Raw genomic sequence first — 23,252 nt, forward strand, 5'->3', positions numbered from 1 at the left:
CATTTTTAATTACCTGTCCCTTATATCTTTCTGGCAGGAATCACTGAGACAGTGGGACCTACAGCACAAAAGTAAATGAAGGTAGCCTGGCTGAGAAAGCAAATCTGCTCAGCCAGTAAAGTCCACTTCATCATGACACCCACCCCTTTCTCTCCACTAGTAACTGTCTTGCTTCCCCCGTACTGAGCCTCTGAGCTTGTGCTCTGTCCACCCACTTGAGCCCTGAACTGTCCCCATTTTATCAATGAGGAAACGGTAGCTCCTAGAAGAGGGAGCTTTGACTGACTATACAGAAGCTGACCTCCCAGCTGGCAGCCAGCCCACCCAATCAGTGATGCCACTCATACCATCATTTTTAAGAATAAAAAACTAATTCATATATGAGGGTTTCTCCACGTCAGCACTAGGAACAGCTGGGCCGGGCGATTCTTCGTCGTGGGAGTGTACCCTGTGCCTTGTAGGGGATTTAGCGGCACCCCGACCTCTCCTCTACCCACGGGAATGCCAGTAGCATCTAGTTCAGCTGTGACAACCAAACCATCTCCAGACACTGCCAAATGTCCACTGGGGGGCAAACTCAACCCAGGTTGAGCCACTGGCATATACCAAAGAGAAATAAATTAGTTGAAAGAGGATAACTTTAATGAGGTGATTTTCTGCCTCACAAAAGGAAGCACCCAGGACTTCTCTCAATGGTGGGCTTCTCCTATTAAATAACTGTAGCCTTTAAGGAAAGTACATATACCTACAAGCCTCAGGAGCTTCCCTTTTAAACTGACGGTGTTAGAACAGCTCTAAATCCCTCTTCCACCTCAAAAGTATTCTACTGATCTATGGTTCTAAGTGCTTTATAGTCAGCAAGCGCTTGTGAAAACTAAAAACATAAACTATTAGAAACCATGATAAAACAATGAGAAATTAAGAAGAAACATTCCTGACACTGGGCTATGCCATTGGAAAATGTGACTATTTTACAGAATGGCCATCATTAAAAACTCTACAAATAACGAATGCTGGAGAGGAGACGATGTGGAGAAAAGGGACCCCTCCTACACTGTGGGTAGGAATGTAAACTGGTGCAGCCACTATGGAAAACAGTATGGAGGTTCCTCAGAAAACTAACAGTAGAGCTACCATATGATCCAGCAATCCCACTCCTGGGCATATATGTGGAAAAAACTCTAATTCAAAAAGATACATGCACCCCTATGTTCACAGCAGCACTATTCACAATAGCCAAGACATGGAAACAACCTAGATATCCATCGAGAGATGAGTGGATAAAGAAGATGTGGTGTATATACAATGGAATATTACTCAGCCATAAAAATGAATGAAATAATGCCATTTGCAGCAACATGGATGGACCTAGAGATTACCATACTAAGTAAGCCAGAACAAGAAAGACAAATACCATATGATATCACTTATGTGTGGAATCTCAAATATGACGCAAATGAACCTATCTATGAAACAGAAAAAGACTCATAGAGAACGGACTGGTGGTTGCCAAGGGGGAGGGGGTGGGGGAGGGATGGAGTGGGAGGTTGGGTTTAGCAGATGGAAGCTTTTATATATAGAACTGGATAAACAACAAGCTCCTACTGTACAGCACAGAGAACTATATTCAATATCCTATGATAAATCATAATCGAAAAGAATATTAAAAAAAAGAATGTGTGTGTGTGTGTATATACATAACTAAATCACTTTTCTGTATAGCAGAAATTAACACAATATTGTAAATCAACTATATTTCAATAAAAAATATATATATAAAGAAAATGTGACTATTTAAAAAATTTAATATATTAAAATTTTAAGAGTGCATTTATGATCTGGTACAGTGCTGTCCAGAAGAAATATAATGCAAGCCACAAATATAATTTAAAATTTTCTAATAACCATATTAACTATGTACAAAGAAACAGGTCAAATTAATTTTAATAATATATTTTCTCTTAATGCAACATATCCAGAATCTTGTCATTTCAACATGTAGTCAATGTAAAGTTGTTAGATATTTTACATTCTTTTTTTCATCCTAAGTCTTGAAATGCGGTATTTTACGCTTGTAGCACATCTCAATTTGGAGAGCATTTCCATACTCAATAGCAACCACCTGTGGCCAGTGGCTATAATAATGACAGCAAAGGACTCAAAAAAGGGCAAAAAGAACACTTGTCATCTTTGCCAGAGAATGAAGTGTTCCACATAAATAATCAGTAACTGAAGCTCACCTTTTCAAGCGAAGTTTCTCCCTTTATTCATTATTGATATCTTTCTAAAGCACAATACAAACCACAATACTTTTTAAACAAAGGATTATAAAAAACCCACTGATTCTTCTCTTGATAAGGACCCACTAGTATTATGTGGTTTATATTCTGACACTGTTAGCTCTTCTGTGTTCTTCCCAGATATCACTCCTACCCCAGAAGCCAGCAGATAAATGGAAAACTGTCCTCCCGGGACTGCTCAGCTGTGGGGATGCCTACAAAATGCTACTTCTGGCTCCTCCCTGCACTGGGGTCTGGCAGGTCACCCCACCTAAAAGATGGTGTCAAGGATCTCGTATTGAAAGAAGCCCATATATAACATTTCTCTTCAGTATATCCATCCCCCCCCTCCAAACCCCTATAAATCCTCATGTCAGCAAGTCTCCACCTACTGTTTCCACTTCGTCTCTGTTTTCATCCTCTATTCCTACTTAATCTGTTTTCATCCTCTATTCCCACTTCATCTCTGTTTACACCTCTGTTCCCATTTCATCTAGAAGCTGTAGTTGTGGAGCGAACATAGTCTCTAGTTTGCTACAGTTACAGTTTACTGCCTGCCCCCTGTTGTCTCAGTATAACTACTAATAGAGGCTCCATTCATTCTCCAATCTGCCCCAGTTTGGACAATTACACGGTCACCCCATCTAATAGTCTCTATCCTTAAGTCTCACGCCAGCAGACTTCAAGGATCAATCTCTGCCTGTAGATGAAAGGCATAGGAGGTACTGTTAAAACAACATTCACTTTAATTATCATGAACATTCTTGACACATTAAACTTTTCTCTTTAGTTACTTTGTCCCTTTTATATGATCTACTAGTTCTGGTTAGCTTGGAGTTCAGACCGTTATCTTGCTGGATCTTAAGTCTCTACTGTTCCAAAAACCCGATCCATTTACTTGCAGTCAACAACTTTCCTGATTGTAAAGTTCTTGTCTTTGCTTCCTAGTCTTAACTACCTTTATTTCATCCTTGTTACTGAATGACTTTAGGTTGTCAGTTGTTTTCCCTCAGAACTTCCAAGATACTGATCTCTTTGTCTCCTATTGACGTTCTACTAAATTAGCAGTAACAGCTAGTAAATTACACTGGTAAATTAGCTGTCAATTTACTAATCACTGGTTTGTTAGTAAACCTATCTCTCTCTGGCTGTTGTCTTTGGTATTCTGCAGTTTTACCATGAATAGTCTATGTGTGGATTTCTTTTTATTTATCTTGATTGGGGATTTGCTGAACTTGCTAAATCTGAGATTTGTGATTTACCAATTCTGGAAAAGTCTCAGCCATTCAGATGTTGCCTCCTCCTCAATCTCACTACTACTTCCTTCTGGAAATCTGATGACAAGTGTTAGATCTTATTGCTCTATCCTCTGCGTCTCTTGCATATTTTTCTATCATTTTGTTTCTATGCACCATGTTCTGTTCAACGTCTGCTGCTCAGTCTGGCAGTTCACTCAACTCTTCTACTACGTCTAAACTCTAACTATTCATGCTATGCACTTTTTAATCTCACCAGCTCCATTTTTCATTTCTAGGAGTTTTATTTTTTTTCAATTTTACATGATTATTTTAGCAGTCTCTTGCTTTACTCATGTTACCAATTCATTCTTATTTTCCTAATCACTTCAAACATAATTATTTTTATTCATAATTATTTTTATAATTACTTGTATACAAATAATAAAGTCCAAGGGGTGAAATTCTGCTTTTGTTTCTGCTGACTTGCTTCCTCAAGTGTTGTTTAATTTTTCTACTGTACACTAATAACTGGTGATGTGTCCCTGTGGGCGTTTTAAGGGTTTTAGCTTGAAAGTTTGTTCCACCATTAAAAACGTGTACATAAGTCTGCCAAGCAGGCAGGGAAACCAGTAATGGGAGACCATTTTATTTCTCGGTTTGAGGTTTCTAAGACCACACAGGTGGTATATATATTTGAATTCCCAACTCTTACGTGTGCAAGACTGTGGTTACAAATTCTCAAAGGAGATTTCTCTTTCCTCTCCTCCATCACCTCATAAACAAGGTGAAGGCAGACTATCCTGACATCTCCTTTTGTTGTTGCACAGATTTCTTTTCAAGCCTTCCCATTTCACTGATCATATAGACTTCAAGAGTCAAGCTATAGGCAGGGATCTCAGCTCCAACTCCCTGCCTTTACAGACCCAAGATCCGGTCTCCCATTTCCTATGTGACCATTAAAATTCCCATGTGGCTCTACGTTCCAAGAATCTGATAAGTGCTTTGGGGAAATGGAGGCATCAGAACTAGCTTATCATCCTGGACTGCCGCTTCTAGCACCGCCCCCCCCCCCTTTTTTTTAAATTAAATATCTGGGGACTTCCTTGTGGAATCTGCTCATTTTAAACGGTGTTTGCCGTATCTGATGAAACATTCTGAAGATTATCTGTCTTTCATTTCCAGGGAGGAAGGAAGGAAACCAGAAAAATCCTTTTATTAATTTCATGTCTCCTATGACACAGAAGCCTAAGGAGCTGGCACACTTTCTGACCACACTGAATTACAGAGAAGCACATGACCTTTAGTACCGGACTGTGTAAACAAGATACGTAATGTCCAGGATGAGGTAAAATTAGTCAGTTAGAAGCTTGCCTTAAGAACATGGCCCCTGCTGGCAGTGAATAGGTGAACTCAGGAGCAATTAAGAGAAGAAAGGGATTTGTTTACAAGAGTAAACTGGTTTGGAAGAACTGCCAGACACTGAAGTTCAAACTAGTTTGCCCTTGGTATACACGCAGACCTCGTTTTTATTGTGCTTTGCTTTACTGCACTTCACGGATACTGCGTTTTTAAAAACTGATGGTTTGGGGCAACGCGGCATTGAGCAAGTCTATTGGTGCCATTTTTCCAACCGCATTTGCTCGCTTCATGATTCTAGGGCACGTTTTGGTAATTCTGGCAATATTTCAAACCTTTTCATCATTATTGTATTTGTTACGGTGATCTGTGAGCAGTGATCTGATGTTACCATTGTAATTATTTTGAGGCACCACAAACTGCACCCACATAAGACTGCAAGTTCAATCTATAAATATGTGTGATCTGACTGCTCCATCGACTGGCCATTTCTCCATCTCTCTTCCTCTCCTTGGGCCTTCCTATTCCCTGTGACACAACAATCTGAAATTAGGCCCATTAATATAACCCTACAATGGCCTCTAAGTGTTCAAGTGAATGGAAGAGTCCCATGACTCTCCCTTTAAATAAAAAACTAGAAATGATTAGGCTTAGTGAGGAAGGCATGTCAAAAGCCAAGACAGTCTGAAAGCTAGGCCTCTTATACCAGACAGTCGGCCAAAGTGTGAATGCAAAGGGAAAATTCTTGAAGGAAATCAAAAGTGCTACTCCAGGAAAGCAAAACAGGCTTACTGCTGACATGGAGGAAGTTTTAGTGACCTGGATAGAAGATTAAACCAGCCACGACATTCCCTTCAGCCAAAGCCTAACTCAGAGCAAGACCCTAATCTCTTCAATTCTATGAAGGTCGAGAGAGGAGAGGAAGATACAGAAGAAAAGTGTGAAGTTAGCAGAGGTTGGTTCATGAAGTTTAAGGAGAGAAGCCATCTCTATAACATAGAAGTTCACAGGGAAGCAGCAAGAGCTGATGTAGAAACCGTAGCATGTTATCCAGAAGATCTAGCTAAGATAATTAATGAAGGTGGCTACACTAAACAACAGATTTTCAGTGTAGATGAAACAGCCTTCTACTGGAAGAAGATGCCATCTAGGACCTTGATAGCTAGAGAGGAGAAGTCAATGCCTGGCTTCAATGCTTCAAAGGACAGGCTGACTCTCTTGTTAGGGTCTGATGCAGCTGCTGACTTGAAGTTGAAGCCAGGGCTCACTTAACCATCCTGAAAATCTTAGGGCCCTTAAGAACTATGCTAAATCTACCCGGCCTGTGCTCTATAAATGGAATAATAAAGCACATCTGTTTATAATATGGTTTACTGAATATTTTAACCCCACTGTTGAAAACTACTGCTCATAAAAGAAAGATTCCTTTCAAAATATTACTGCTCACTGACAATGCACCTGGTCACCCAGGATGTCTGATGGAGATGTTCAATGAGATTCATGTTGTTTTCACGCCTGCTGACATAACATCCATTCTGCGCCCTGTGGATCAAAAAGTCATTTAGACTTTCAAGTCTTATTATTTAAAAAATACATTTTGTAAGGCTATAGCTCCCACAGATAGTGACTCCTCTGATGGATCTGGGCAAAGTCAATTGAAAACCTTCTGGAAAGAGTCACTATTCTAGATGCCATCAAGAACATTCCTGATTCATGGGAACAGGTCAAAATATCAACATTAACAGGAGATTGGAAGAAGTTGATTCTAACCCTCCTGGATGACTTTGAGGGGTTCAAGACTTCAGTGGAGGAAATAATTGCAGTCATGGTAGAAACAGGAAGAGAACTGGAATTAGAGGTGGAGCCTGAAGATGTGACTGACTTGCTACAATTTCATGATAAAACTTGAACAGATGAGGGGTTGCTTCTTATGGATGAGAAAAGAAAGTGGTTCCTGAGATGGAATCTACTCCTGGTGCAGATGCTGTTAAGATTGTTGAAATGACAACAAAGAATTCAGAATAGTACAGAAACTTAGCTGATAAAGCAGCAGCAGCGTTTGAGAGGACTGACTGATTTTGAAAGAAATTCTACTGTGGGTAAAATGCTACCAAACAGGTCTGCATTCTACAGAAGAATCGCCATGAAAGGAAGAATCAATCAATGTGGCAAACTTCACTGCTGTCTTATCTTAAGAAGTTGCCACGGCTACCCCAATTTCAGCAGCCACCACCCTGCTCAGTCAGCAGCCATCAGCATCAAGGCAAGACCCTCCACCAGCAGAAAGACTGACTCTCTGAAGGCTCAGATGATGGTTAGCTTTTCTCAGTAACAAAGTGTCTTTAAATTAAGGTATGTATGTTGTTTTTTCAGACATACTGCTATTGCACATTTAATAGACTGGAATAGAGTGTAAACGTAACTTTTATGTGCACTGGGAAACCAAAAAATTCACGTGAGTTGCTTTATTGCAATATTTGCTTTATAGCAGTGGTCTGGAACTGAATCTGCAATACTTCCGAAGTATGCCTGTATGCGTGTACTGCTTATTTGTTTTATAGCAATAGAAAGAAAAAATCCTTTTTGAGCCTGTGTTAAATTCATGCTAATTTACTCACATTAATTCTTAGCCCTATGAGTAATGTGTACAGATGAAAAAACTGGAGGCTCAGAGACAGAAACTGCCATCTTTATGGCACAGCCAATAGGCCATGGAGCTAGGGTTCAAATCTAGGTACGCCTGTGCTATTTCTATACAGCTGACACAGGCCTCTAACAGTAAGGCCTTGAAGTACAAAACTCACTGAACTAAATAAATAGTAGCAGAGTCAGCTCAAACAAGCCAATGTATTCCTAATTTGGATGTCAAAATCAGGAGTTGTTCAAAAGAAACGACTCAGTTCCATCTACAGTAAAGGATTTAAGCAAAGTACTCCTGCTACTCCAATTGCCTGTCTAAACTTTTCAAAGGGCGCTCTTCCAAAAGAAGCTTAGGAGGAAAGAGATGATCTCCAACACCATGCCGATTGTTGAGTGGCAGTTTGGAAGGAAGGGAAAGAAATTGTTTTTTTGTTTGTTTGTTTGTTTTTTTAACATTTATTTATTTATTTGGCTGCATCAGGTCTTAGTTGCAGCACGTGGGATCTTCGTTCCAGTGTATGGGATCTTTAGTTGCGGCATGTGGGATCTCAGTTGCGGCATGCGTGTGGGATCTAGTTCCCTGACCAGGGATCAAACCCAGGCCCCCTGCATTGGGAGCACAGAGTCTTAACTGCTGGACCACCAGGGAAGTCCCAAGCAATTGGTTTCTTTAAAAGTACTTTAAAATCAGTTTTTATGGTAAAGAGTCAAGGAGTGGAAAAGTTCAAGGCAAATGGGAGACAAAGCTGAGAGGGGAAACTTTACTGTATAACTTTTTATATTTTCTGATTTTTGAGTCATGTGAATACAATTACATATTCAAAAAATTAAATTTTAGGAAACTAGTCTAAAAGTCACTTCCAACCAACTGTTCGAGCTACTCTATGTAACAAGAGAATAAAAGACTAATGAAAACTAAGTAAATAAAGTTCTTTCACTTCCATTATGCTTATTCTCCACACTATGAATGTTCTCTCAAAACATGCCAAATTTTTAAGGTAAAATCATTGTTTCATTCTAAAGAACTAAAGTAAAATCTTTACAGTGGCTAGAACAGGGCGCCAGTGAAATGAGAACAATTTAGTGATTTCTTTAAATCTATTTGCTGAAATCCACCTAAAAGACAGTCCATGTGTATCACACATCAATGCCAGTTTAGCCCTGGCTTCACGTACCTTTAGGAAAAGCAGGTTTAACGGCCATCCTGCCAACCAGGCATTCTTTCAGCATGGATTCATAGTTGACCCAACGATGAACCTGGTGTGGGAGAAAAATAGCAGAAAAGCAACATGACTCTAACTCCATGAGATGCCCTAATTTTTTTCTGATGAAAACTAAATATTCTTACACGGCTCTGAAAAACTAAGAAGCAGATTCAATTAGCCAACAAGGGAGTGACAAAATGGGAGCATATATAGGGACTTTAGAACAATGTTCTCAAAGTGTTGTGTACAGACCTCTGGAGGTTACTGACGCCCTTTCAGATACCCACGAGGTCTTGATTACTTTCATAATAATACTAAGATGTTATTTGCCTTTTTCTTGTATTGACATTTGCAGTGATGCTGAAATAGCAATGGTGGGTAAACCAGTTTGCATCTCAGCACAAATCAAGGCAGTGGTCTCAATCATTACACTGCTCACCACCACAGACCCACAGGGCTGGAGGGAGTTGCTTTCATTTAAGAATATCCTTCATGGGGGCTTCCCTGGTGGCGCAGTGGTTGGGAGTCCGCCTGCCGATGCAGGGGACACGGGTTCGTGCCCCGGTCTGGGAGGATCCCACATGCCGCGGAGCGGCTGGGCCCGTGAGCCATGGCTGCTGGGCCTGCACGTCCGGAGCCTGTGCTCCGCAATGGGAGAGACCACAACAGTGAGAGGCCCGCGTACCGCAAAAAAAAAAAAAAAAAAAAAAAGAATATCCTTCATGAAGTAGAAAAAACAATTTTCTTAAACCTCAACCCTTGGTTACAGGTCTTTTTTATATGCTGTGTGACAAAATGGGAAGTTCTCAAAAACACTTCTGCTGCTAAGTAAGATGGTTGCTGCGAGGAAAAACACTTAGGCAACTGTTGATTTGCCTATTAAACTGTGTTTTTTCTTGAAAGGCTATTTACCCATAAAAGAAAAAGAATGACCTATAAACTAGTTACTCAGACTTGGGTATCTGATAGACATTTTCTTCTAAATGAACAAAGTGAGACTGTCACTTCAAGGGAAACAACTGACAGTATTTGTTGCCAGAATTACTAGTGGGAATTAAATTTAAACAACCTTTCTGGAGGGCATCTTCTCAATATATATCAAGAGCCTTAAAATATGCAGCTCTTCCCTTCAGTAATTCAGGAATTTATCTGAGAAAATATTTGCATATACACAAAGATGCAGGCACCAGGATACTCATCATAGCACTAGTTATATTAGCAAAATATTGGGAACAACCTAAAAGTCCAATTGTAAAAGACCAGTAAAGGAAAATCATAATATATTATTCCATGCTATATAATCACTAAATAATCAGGTCAAATAATACTGATACCAGAATCTTTATGTACGTTCCTGAGTAAATAAATATACACTAAAGTAGAAAATATGTAAAAAATATATATGTACTTATAAATGCACACTAATTAATATACTTGAAATTTTATTTACCAAATAGTTATGGAGTCTCCAGTAATGTGTAAAGCACCATCTCTGGGGTTATGGGGTTGGGTAGAATTTTAACAGATAGATGAAGGAGAAGGATAGTCAAAGAGACAAAGGTATGGGGTTTGTCTATCATGGAACTGGTGATTTGCTCAAAGCACTTCAGTTCCAAAGCAAGTTGCATGTTGAGAATATTTACCTTGATACATTATTTTTAGGCCCTGAAGTGCCAGAATAATGACTTTGAATTTATTACACTGTCATTGGTGAGCCTCTGAAACTTGTAGAACAAGATGCTAAGACGATTGTCTTTAAGAATACTATTCTAGCTGTCAAGTTATCTAAATTGGTACTGAAGGTAAAGATACCGGGACAGTATTAAAATATTAGGGCTAGAGAGGGTGATGACGACTTGACCTAAGGCAGTGGGAAGACAGAAAAGGTGCAATGTTTAAAGACAGCATCATAGAAGTTCGCCAGTGATTAGATGTTGAGGCACATTTGTTACCAAGACTGTTGCCCCAGAACCATACTCCTGCCCCTCCCTCAGACGGAAACTAACTGCCCTTATCGAGTTTCAGGCCTAAATACAAAAGGAGGAAGCTGCTCCTAGAGAAATTTCTAAACAACTGGTTAGAACTAACTCGGCCCCAAATGGCAGAAGACCTAAACTCCAGTGGACCTTGAGCCTCATTACACACTCACTGTAACACATTAGCATGCTATAAGCGACACACCCACCAGCGCCACGACAGCTGGCAACGGCCATGACAACAACCAGAAGAGCCCAGAAGGGGACTGAAAAGGAGTGTTGCCTCAGCTCCTGGTCCAAACACACCCCCAGTTCTCGGATAAGTCACGAATATTCCTCCCACCCTCTACTCAATTCCCTCCATTTTACCTCAACCTTCCTATATATATGGTGTCTCAGCCTGAGTCAGGTTGAGAAGCTGATCTGCAAACTAGTTCTTGCTTCTCCATTCTTTGGCCACCGAAGAAAGCTTGTGCTGTTCCAGTCTCAGCACTGGTTTTGTTATTGGCTATACGAATCCAAGCAGAAAAAGAACCTCCCAGGCTGAGACAAGGGATCTCGACCTGGGCCAAGACCCTGGCACAGGTCCAGGTGACCACTTCAATAATACAATGAGAGAAGGTAAAGATTACTCAAGTGGTTTCCAGTTCCCATTTCCAGAAACAGGAAACAGTAGAAAAAACAAAGGGAAGAAGATGAGTTGATATTATCTGAGGGCACACTGAGTTCAATTGCCAACAGGTTTTCAAATCGCCCATCAGCCAACTGGAAATACGAAACGAGAAGTCAGAAGTGAGATCAAAACTAGAGACAGAAGTCTGACGATAAAGAGATTACTTAATATTCTTTGTACAACTCAAATACTAGATATTAGAGATATAAGACACTTCACCACTGTTTCTAGAATTTTATCAAGTTGTTTACTTCTGTGGTGAGTAAAAGTCATAAGTAAACATCTCTGGTCTTATTAAAGCCAAGGGGAATGCAGCAATCTGGTAACTAAGTGTGGACAAAGGGTGCAGCCTGACATTTCAGTAATCAAAGGATGTCGCAGCCATAAAGCCATCAAGCCACTGCAGCCGCCCCCAGTGGTGTGGCCTAAGAGGAATTCAGCATGGAGGAAAAGAGGATACTGGCCCTAGAGAGTTAAGGTGCATATTAAAGGAACAATTTCAACAAGCCCAGACTCTTGCATCTTCCCATACACAGAAAAGCACTAAAATAATTAACTGAGATGCCTGCTTTTTGTGATTAGTAGTAATGTTTCGATGTTCTACTACATGTTTTTTCCCAGCAAAAGCTCCTATATATCCTGGTTTCTCCCTTACCTCTTTGGAACAGTTTCTCAGAGCTATCTGAGAGGCTGTTTCCAGACTACAGTCCTCAGTAACGCCTCAAATAAAACATAATTCTCAACTTTTAGGTTGTGCATTTTTTTTTGGTCAACAAAAGTACTGTTGAAACTGCTAAAGAATTTAACAATATAGCAGTTCTTGTGACTTCCCCAAAACAAGCTTATTTCAAGAAGGTCCATATAATCGCACAACACTAAGAAATATGAACAGGGCTAGATGTTACCGGAAACTCGTCTTGTGGAAGAGTACATTCAGCATCAAGAGGTTACAGGTGCCAGCTAAAAACTGGTACTTGCCATCTTGCCTCTTCAAGGCCTAAGTCACTAGCCACTGCAGCTGCTGACCTTCAACACCCCCCGAAAGGAGTGCAGGGTGGAGAGCAGGAATGACGCACTCTGTACTCTGGGAAAAACTGGCAGAACAGGCCTTCGGAGAGTTAGATATTTTCAGGAGATGGTTTCATGAGCCCAAATTCCTGCATCTTCTCATGTCTAGAAAAGCACTAAGCTCATTTAAGGTGACATCTGCTCCTCGTAACTAGCCGTAAGCATCTGCCAAAATGTGTGCCTGACTCCATGCACCCCGCTTCACTAAAATCATACAATACCGACCTCTCCCTCTACCTCTTGGGAGCAGTTTCTCAGAGCTACCTGAAATGCTGTCTCCCAGGCTACAGTCCTCATTTCGCCCCAAATAAAACTTAACCCACAACTCTCACATTGTGAATTTTTTTTTCAGTTGACACAGGACAGATAAAAGTATGGTAGACAAGTTTTCCGGCAAATATTCCCAAACTTTCTATTTGGCTTGCACGGCTAGCCAATAACAAATATCAAATGACAACGGGAATTTAAATCAGCAATGAGGACCTCCCAAGGAAAATCCTATTATCACCAATGGGTAAAAATGACTTTTCTCCAACCCAGGAAAAACATTAACAGCAAATGAGATTCGGTTATTTAAGCAGATGCACGTAAGTACATTAAAATACAAAACAAATTGTATTTCTGGTATCCTGGTCAAAAAATAAATCCTACAACGGATGAGAAGGTAAGAGGAACAGAAATCAAATTTCATTTGTTCAGAACGCAACTCTAAAAATAAGCCAATCTGATTCAAGTATCTCAGATGGTAAAAATCCAGTACTACAACATGGTTAATCATCGCTAAAATACAAAATAAAGCATTTGTGAGACAAAGGCAAATTTCTATTCTTCTCAAGATAGTTGTTTCAAAATAGCAGTGCAGCCAATTGATAGTAATTAGCATATTCTACATGATTTTTAAACAGTATAAGAGCTAATCATTGTTTTTAATAAATATAAGGGGGAAAAGTGACTAATTTAAATATCTTTTGACACATACTACAGAATCTCTGCTATCTCTAGGAAAAATATGTTTTCTATTCATTAATGATCTTTCTACATAATATGCAGACTTAGTACAGCAAGACAGGCTGATTATGTAACAATCCCTAAATGAGCAAAGAAGCTAAGGGACTTGTTATTTCCTCTAATGGTCACTACCTCCTATAAGTCAGTCATCACCATTATCAAAACTGATCAAAACTGAGTAAACAGTTGCCAGCAGAGGAGCAGCAAACACTTAAGAGTAAACTCCCAGATACAGATCTGAGAGCAACTCTAAACTGTTAGTAAAATAATTCAAATTAAATGAACAGTTGTTACTTATGAGCATCTTCCCACACTTCAAAATTTAAGCCACACGTCTGAAATTTATGCCACTATTTTCTTTCTTTCTACCACTGTCGCACTGCTGAACCTAAGAGCACTCTTCCACTGTGAGGGAATGGTCACTTTCAGCACCTTACCTGGTCAAAAAGGTCAGTACCATCTGATCCCGCTGCACTCATAAGTTCCTCTTCTCCACCAGGGTGATACTCCATGTACGGGCTGACATTATAAACAAACCCTACATCAAATAAGGAGAAATAACACCCTAAATGAACTTCTAACAAACTGCACAAATTAGAAATCGATGTTTCAATAAATTTTTCCAAATACATTCCATTTAACAAACCATTATTTAGAAACATTAAGAATATGAGGGGTCTGAGATTTCACCATACTTGCAAGCTAACAAGTTAGCCTGCCAGTTTCATGGGTCCTGGCAGAAAACACGAGACTCCCAGGTTAGAAACAAAGGAGAGCTTAGTACTTACATCAGTAGAGGTAACTAGAATATCAGCATGTGCATGAGTTCCCTGAACCCCAATTCCCACAGAGCTATGTGAAGAGGGCCAGATAACACCTGTAAACTCAATGTGCTTCATGACGGAAGAGCAACCTTGAGCTTAGGAAGCTCGAACATTTTCTGAAGGGCAGTAAATACACCTGGCCCTTTGCTCTGGAGGGAGACATGATCTCTATTACACTGAACAGTAAGCAAAGCTGTCCTTTGCTCTAGAGGGAGACACTCGCTCTACCATCTAAGGTTGTGCACTACGCAAACATCCCTGAAAAGACTGCCTAGAACAATGACAGTCGGCGCGTCTGCTCGCAAGCTATGCAAGTGCGCAAAGACCTATAGAGAACTGCCTCCTAAGGCAAAGAAATAATGAAACACCATATATAATATTTAACAGTTCTCTCTGCCCCCACCTCTCTCTCTCATATTACCACTTCATCGTCCTCTACTGCCCTGGCAGGAGAATCTGATGAAAAAGAATGGAGCTGTCACCCATATGTTGATCATCTCAGCAAAGGCTGAGATGGTGACTGGGCCACTGAGGCACAGTCTGCGAAAGCAAGCACAATTCTTCTCTGCAGTTGCCCAAGGAACCAAGATTATTATTTAGATCTTAATAATCCTTTCATCTTCCCCAATATTTACTTTATCTGTTCATATATTTAACTATGTTTTTATTTTTTAAGAAGAAGGAATAGGGAACAAGAAATATAGAATAGCTCAATGAATAGTCTACCCAAGGAAGTGAATTCCTTTTTAATCCTTCACTTGTAGTAAACTAGAGAGCAGACAAATCCAGCCCTCAAGACTCCTCAAGAGTGCAAGGAGGACAACTGGTTTTCTTATATGCAGGACTATTCCTTATGTAATGACTTCCATGAATTTAAATAACCTCAGATAATTTAAAATGTTCATCCTATATAATAATCTTGGAAGGAAAGTAGTTGAATTTCAGACTCAAGAAAGGTACTGTAATTTTTCCACCAGTTTAATTTTGGAAAATAACCAAGCAGTCCAGGTTTCTTTATAAAATTGCTTAAAGGCAATTCACAAAAAGAAGTAAATTCACAAAATCTTCCAGCAGTCCTCCAAAAAAGTCAGGAAAAGAAAAAAAAAAAAAAAACAACTGGCAGAGTTCCCCTGTCTCTCCTTCCCCATTCACCTTTCCCCACCAAATTTAGAAGGAATTTTTGCTATTGTTTAATGCTCCAAATTCCACAGACCACAAATGTCTGAAGTAATGATTAGGATCAGAATTATTCCCAATAGGCTTTTAAAGATACAACGTCTAGTTTAAAACTGCTCGTTGAAAAGCTTAGTTCAAGGATCAATATCATTCCAGGTATAATCTGAAAACTAATGTTGCCATTTTACACACAAAGAACTCTTCCATCTTGGCAAACGCTGCCTCTGGTTTTTCACGTATATTTTTATTTGTTGTAATTTAAATCCCAACTGCTACTGATAAAGACTATGGGCACCTTACAGTAATACATTAACTTTAAGTTTGTGTAAGTTTGTGCGTACAAATTTTAAAAACACACACTGAAACGTGTAAAAGAAAAGAAAATATACCAGTTGCCTAGCCTAGCTAACAGTTTTACTATGATTGAGCAATTAAATGTGGTCCTGAACTTCCTAGCAGCTAAGGCCAAAGGAGATACTAGTTACAGTGGTCTCATTACCAGATCTTAAAAAGTACTAAAATGGAACAAACAAACAGAGACTCATTAGTTATTTAAAGGCAGAAGTCTCCCTTCGAGTTTTTGATATTGATATTGCAAAGATCTGAGTCCCTATACAGAGGCCATGGACCACATAACATATAGTACAATTTAACAACATGCAGAAACATTCTTCAGGTAGCATTCCTCCCATCCTCTCCAGCCTCAGGTAACCACAAAGGTACTTTCTGTCTCTTTAGATCTAAATATTTCGGGCATTTCACATAAACGGAATCACACAATTTGTGGTCTCTTGTGTTTGCCTTCTCTCACTTAGTATACTATTTTCAAGGTTCATCCACGGTGTTGCATGTATCAGTACTTCATTCCTTTTTCCAGCTGAATAATATTTCATGTATGGATGGGCTACATTTTAGTTATCCATCCATCAGCTCGGGGACATTCCGGTTGTTTCCACTTTTTAGCTTTTATGAATAATGCTGCTATGAACATTTGTGCACATGGCTTTGTGTGGGCATATATTTGTATTTCTGTTGAGTATATACCAAGGAGTGAACTTCCTGGGTCACACAGCAATCTATGTTTAACCTCTTGAGGAACTGTTTTCCATTCTCTGCAGCAATATGTGAAGGTTCCAATTCCAGACCGCTCTTTTTTTAGTCACTACTCCAACTCCCCTTAGAGAGGAAAAGCCTTTTGCCACCTGTGGAACCTGAATCACACCTCATATCTCAGATAACTGAACTGAGAACTGGATTGCAGCATGACTCAAACTATTCTCAACCCCCAGCTCTAGATGACACAGCACAATGGAAGACTCAAGTGGACCTTTTATATCTATAAATCTAGCTCCCAGATGGGGCTCCCACAATTTTTCAGGTTAGGTACCCACATATGTGAACCCTGACAGCCCACTAATAAGGAGGGAAGGGCATCCCCATGGCTCAGGCCACACACCCACTAACTAGTAATTTTTCACTTTTTCTTTGTTCTATGTTGTAAGTCAGAGAGTTTCAAAGTATGGTCCAGGGGCTCCTGCAAAGCTCAAGACTCTTTTGGTGGTCCAAGGCCAAAACTTTTTCATAGCAATACTAAGATCCTGCCTGCCTTTTTTAAAAAATTCTTTCACAAGTATACAAGATTAAATGCAGAAGGTGATATGAGAATATGGTTGTTATCTATTAAGCCACACATTAAAGATATTTGCCAACATGTAAAACAATGTCACTTTCTCACTATATTTTGTTTTGGAAAATATAGTTATTTTTCATGAAAATATTATTACTTATAATAACATACAGTGAGTTTATTTTTAAATCAATTTTTTAAATTCTTTCAATTTCTCAATTTTAATTTCTGAAGGGTAAACATCAATAGATATGACCATCATAAACAGAAGTTCTTTGGGGTCCTCAGTAATTTTTAAAGGAGTAAAGGGATCTTAAAACCAAAAAGTTTGAGAACTACTGCTATAAGTAAAAGTGGTAATTTTATAATTAGCTTTTAAAATAATTTGTTTTAAAATTCAAACACAAATGTAACTCCAAAGCCCCACATTACATTAATTCAACAAAAGTTTATTTAACGTCATCATGTATATACAAAGTATTATGCTACTATACTGCAGTATTCCTGTTTATTTCACTAATCACCACTGTTCATTTTGTTGGCTCTACAATAAATGAAGGAAAAGGGTGTGCTCACATAGTAAAATCATGGCATATTTCACTGTATTCAAATACACAGATCCATTTTTGCAAGTACTGTGACTACTTTGCCATCTTGTGTTTAGTAAAGAAACTGCATATTGTTTTCATTATTTTACGGCTGATGTTTATCTAGTTCTAACAACTGCTGAGAAGAGGGTGTTAAAATACACAACAATGGTAATGGATTTGAATTTTTTCTTTCAATTCTATTAATGTTTGCTTCATGTATTTTGAAGCTTTGTTATCAGGCATAAAGTCTTCCTAACGACCCTTTCAACATTATAAAATGTCTTTATCGCTAGTAAGAGTCTTTTCTTTGGTAATAGTTTTTTATCTGCTATTAATCTAGCCCCATCTTACTATATTTACCGTTGTTTTTTTTTTGGCCATGCCACACGCCTTGCGGGATCTTAGTTCCCCAACAAAGGATTGAACCCAGGCCCAGGGCAGGGAAAGCACCAAGTCCTAACCACTGGACCACCAGGGAATTCCCTATATTTACTTAGATAGTATACTTTTTCCTACATATTTAGTTTCAACCTGTGTCTTTATATTTAAAGTGTATCTCTCACAGATATCACGTAGTTAGGTCTTGATACATATACACACACAGAAAATCTCTTATCTTTCAATTAGAATAACTGGTCCATTTACACTTAAATTAGTTACTGATGTGATTGAATTCAGAGCTACCATCTTATTAGTCTCCCTCCTCAGCCCCAAGTTTTCTTCTTTCTTTTTTTTTCCTCCAAGTTTTCTGTTTTTGTCTCTATTCCTCTTTCCCTGACTTCTTTTGGGCTAACCAAATGTTTTTTGAGAATTTCATTTTATCTATTGGCTTTTTAGTATACCTATCTGCATTATATTTTAAGTGACTGTTCTAGGGGTTACAATTCATTATAATTGTACAATTCATTATATTACACATATGTGGGTACCTAACCTGAATTGTAACCCCTAGAACAGTCACTTAAAATATAATGCATTGAATTATAATGAATTAATGAATAATATATATCCCTAAGTTTAACCAGTTTGAGTTAATGTTGTACCCCTTCACATGTAAGAACAATTTACCACCCTCCATCCCTAATACTTTATGTAACCCCACAATACAATGTTATAGTTTTGCTTTAGAAAGTCATGTATTTTTTAAAAGATAAGAGGAAAAAAAGTAATCCTGTCTCTTTCCTCACAAATTTACTATTTCCTAAAGATCTGAGTTTCCATCTGGTATCATTACCCTTTAACCTGATGGATTTCCTTTAGAGCTCCTTGTAGTATAGGTCTGCTGATACTAAATTCGTAGTTTTTGTTTATCCAAAAAAGTCTTTATTTCATCTGCATCCTTAGAGTATCTTTAATGATATAGAATTCAGAGTTGATAGTGTTATTTTATTCTCTTCAGCAGTCCTTCTTATAGCGTCCAGGTATTTTTCTTCCGGCTGTTCTCAAGATTTTATCTTTGGCTTTCAGCAGTCTGAAAATCAAGTCCCTATGTGATTTTATTTGCATTGATCATGTGTGGTTTTGCTAAGCTTCTGAATTGACAATTTTATGTCTTTCACCAAATTTGGAAAAATTTTGGCCAATATTTCTTCAAATATTTTTCTGTTCCATTCTGCCATTCCTCTCCTTCTGGAATTCCAAATAAATATATATTAGACATTTCTATTTTATCCCAGAGGTCCCTGAGCCTCCATTCATTTTACTTTGGGTCATTTTCCTCTCTGTTCTACAGATAATTTCTATTAATCTATCTTCCAGTTCACTAAGCTTCCTTTTTGTTAGGTCCAGTTTGCTATTAGGCCCATTTGGTAAAATGTTTTACTTCATATATTGTATTTCTCAGTTCTACATTCCCATTTTTTATAGTCTCCTATTTGTTCATTCATCATATATCTGTGTTTCCCTACTTCCTTGAGTATTGCTGTAATAGGTGCTTTAAAATCCTTGTGAACTAAATTCAACATCCGGATCATCTCCGGGTCAGTCTCTAATAACTGCCTTTTCTCTTGAGCATGTCTAGAAACTTTGGATTATATTCTGGCCACTGTAAACAGTATGTTGTAGAAATTCTGGATTCTGTTACATTCCTCCAAAGAGTACTGACTGTTTTAGTAGGCAATTAACTTGACTGGACTCAAACTCTCAACCCTGTTTCCCCTTTGGGGAATGGAAACTAAAACCTCTGTTCAATCCTTTTAGCCTTAGTTAGGCTGCCTAGAGTTTGTCCGTATGCAAGATTTAGACAGTTTATATCCCTCTCTGGATCTCTTTTTCTGGATTTTCTTCCTCATTTTTCAGTTAGTACAAATGCCCCAAACTCTGTCATCTAGTTCTTCAGGCCAGCCAAATTCTTCAACTCAAGACTGGGAGTCTCCATCTGAATTTTAGCCACCCTTCACAGTACCAACTTGGGCATGACCTCAAGTCAAATGCCACAGGAAACGGCAATTCACCCAGTGACAGTTCCTTTTTCTAAATATAGATGACCCTTACCCTCTAGTTTCTGTCTGCTTTTGGTTGCTCACCAGTGTTTTTAGATAGTTGGTTTTTTTTTTTTTAAATATGTTGTCCTCAATTTATAGTCAGTATTTGCTGGAGTTTTAGTCCAAAAGGAGTTAATCAGTTACACCTAAGAGCAGAATTCTGCCTAATATTTTAGAAAACTAGGCAATTATCTTGCTAATTTCAATAGAGACAAATGGAAAAGATATTAATGAAAGATAAATGGATTTTATAATGATTGATTTAAAGTAAATGTGGCCTTGGTATTTGAGAATAATATAATAGAATGTAGGCTTGCAAGGTGTTGGATAATAGAGTATCTCAGGACTTCGCGATTAAAAGCACACATTTGCCTCTCACATTCCTGCAATCTTCCTAATGACTACAAAGAATAAATAAGACATAAAACCACAGAGACACAGAAATCAGAAGAGAACATGAGAGCAGTAAAGTTCTGGAAGACTGAAAGCCAAATGATAAGCAATAATTTACTTAGCAGAGTTAAGAAAGGTAAAATAGGGCCTATGTGTAAATCGGAGGGGAACCTATAAAAAAAGCCAATATGTGCAGCAGAACCCCGAAAAGGTACAGTAATCAGTAATCCAGGTAGTTCTGAAAGTGAGGGTGCAGAAGGCAACCAAGTAATAAGCCCCTTTCCCAACCCACAAGAAGTGTAGGTTTACTCTCTAGAGACAGGGAACCAGAGACACATTACACTCAGGGAAGCGGCAATTAGTGGAGGAGGGGCTTGAACTAAAAATGAGCAGTAAAACTCTACGTGTCAAAACACTAAGATCCACCTCCTACCACCCATCGCAGCAGAAGTTATTTGCAGATGATTAGAAGATTGTAGCCTAAAAGAAAAGATTTACATATAGTAGGGTGGGGATCCCTGCCACTGCCCCCAGTCAATTCATAAAAAAATGTTCTGCCCATACACGTGGAACTTCCATTCACCTTTCTGGGCCATCAACCTCACTATGAAGAGGCAGAACATTTGACAAAAGTCTCTAAAATTAAAATTAGTATCTTAAGTACTTATTAAGTGCCAAGCTCTGGTGCACAGTTTTTAAGAGGAAAAAAAAAAAGACTAGAAATGAGACCAGCGCTACCTCAGAGAAATGAGAACCAGACAGCAACTGTCCTGAATATAACTTAGAGCTTCAAACTGCACCAAACGACTTCAATGATGACCAGTCTAATTAACAAAAGAGCTAAAAGAATCTGGTCTGAATGCCTCATTTTGCCCAGGAAAATTTAAATGGAATGTAATAAAGGCCTCCAAGCACTTCAGAAGGTTGACTGGCCATAATTATCAAAGGTCATCTTATGTTACATTATTAGTATTAGGAAAAAGAGCCCTGACATTTAAGTTTCATTAAAAGTAAACTGACCTGTGAAAGCATGAAAAATTAACCAACAGCCTGAGCAGTCAGTTACACTCTGAGTATTTTGAAAAAAATCCACAAACTTCTCCTAGAAAGAATAATGACCAAACATTACTAGCACCGGACACGTTTACTATTCTTAAACTGGGTTTACAACTTACACCAGTAATAAACAAGACACCCTATCTTTAAAAGATCAGTTTTCCGACTACCCCACTCTTTCCTATTCCGTGGGATCATTTCCCTCTGTTTGCCTGTGCCTTAGGGCTACCAATGACAGCTACCAACACTGAACTGCCTTGCTATTAGTTACCCGGAAAAAAAACCCAAATATGTCCTTATGCTTTGAGTTATTTCCTATTTTCCGAAACAAGCCAGCTGCAAAGATTAATTAAGATGTAATGATGGGGAATTCCCTGGCAGTCCAGTGGTTAGGACTCCGCGATTTCACTGCTGAGGGCCCAGGTTCATTCTCTGGTCGGGGAACTAAGATCTGCAAGCTGAGCGGCATGGCTGGGAAAAGAAAAAAAAACAGGTATAATGATGAACTTAAGAAGTAGAAAGCCACAAGAAAAAATTGCTCCCACCCTTAACAAAAAGAAAAAAGCCAGATAATCCAAAAACACTGTAAGTTTTTTTGAGGATTTTTTTTTATATATAAATTTATTTATTTTATTTATTTATTTTTGGCTGTGTTGGGTCTTCCTTGCTGCGCGCAGACTTTCTCTAGTTGCCGCGAGCTGGGGCTACTCTTCTTTGTGGTGCGCGGGCTTCTCATCACGGTGGCTTCCCTTGTTGTGGAGCACGGGCTCTAGGCACGCGGGCTTCCGTAATTGCATGGCATGTGAGGTCTTCCCGGACCAGGGCTCGAACCTGTGTCCCCTGCATTGGCAGGCAGATTCTTAACCACTGCGCCACCAGTGAAGTCCCAAAATGCTGCAAGTTTCTGAGTCCATCAGTGAGGTGACATGGTAAGGCAACCAAATATCTAAATTCCAGAGTGACAAGCCCCTCTGAGGAAATGGGACATATGAACCACTTCACCTTTGACAGAGCACAAGCAAAAGAGATGTTGCTATAAAACAACGGAAATTTTAACAAACTCTTTTAGGGCCCAGTGTGCACTAGTGCCAATTTAGAACGCTGAGAGGCTCAGATACAAAGGGATTCTGCATGCAGTCAATTCTTTTTTCATAGTCTTGCACCTCATGAGATGCTCATGGGAAATAGCGTGAGCAGGGCAGACCTGAGAAAGGTCCATAGGTGGTCCAGGTGTGTAGTACCTGCTCCAAGACTTGAGGGTAGAGCAGGAGTACCGAGAAAAGGCCATCTATACTTTGGGCCTGCAGGAGTACAAGGTGGGGATCAGCTACTGCTGAGGAAGGAGCAAGAAATTCACCCATGTTGCAGATCAACCCTGACACGCGGCAAACGCAGTCTGTTGCTGGGAAGGGCTAGTAAAGCCTCCCACCCTCAAGTCCCTGCACTGATATCAGGCAAAGGTTAGCTGCTGCTGGATAGGGCAGGAAACACACATCCTCCTTCACTCTACATTGACATTAGGCAAATGTAAGCTAAACACTAGAGGAGGGACAGAAAACCCACTCAGGCCGAGATCCTACGCTGATATGAAAGATGACTTCTAGGACTGGAAGGCAGGCATAGAGTAATTGCTCACACCCCATGCCCTCTGCCCCGTCCT

General features: G+C 39.2%; 2 protein-coding genes across 3 annotated transcripts in view; both read right to left on the reverse strand.

Annotated features, from left to right (window-relative positions):
* The window catches only part of CYB5R4 (cytochrome b5 reductase 4), an 82,827-nt gene that overhangs the window by 43,059 nt on the left and 16,516 nt on the right, over positions 1–23,252 (reverse strand). The window contains exons 3-4 of the mRNA XM_067702659.1: positions 13,881–13,981; positions 8,689–8,770 (exon numbers count right to left, since the gene is read on the reverse strand). Of these exons, the coding sequence (XP_067558760.1) occupies positions 8,689–8,770; positions 13,881–13,981 (183 nt within the window). The remainder of the gene's footprint in view (positions 1–8,688; positions 8,771–13,880; positions 13,982–23,252) is intronic.
* The window catches only part of RIPPLY2 (ripply transcriptional repressor 2), a 28,546-nt gene continuing 22,792 nt past the window's right edge, over positions 17,499–23,252 (reverse strand). Inside the window, exon 5 of one of the 2 annotated variants that reach the window (XM_067702661.1) lies at positions 17,499–19,289. The gene's annotated coding sequence lies outside the window, so the exon portion shown is untranslated. Of the gene's footprint in view, positions 19,290–21,661; positions 22,064–23,252 lie in introns of those variants that run through there. The other variant, XM_067702660.1, reaches the window with a different exon arrangement.

The sequence above is a fragment of the Pseudorca crassidens genome, chromosome 13 (genome assembly GCF_039906515.1).
Source record: "Pseudorca crassidens isolate mPseCra1 chromosome 13, mPseCra1.hap1, whole genome shotgun sequence".
NCBI lineage: Eukaryota > Metazoa > Chordata > Mammalia > Artiodactyla > Delphinidae > Pseudorca > Pseudorca crassidens.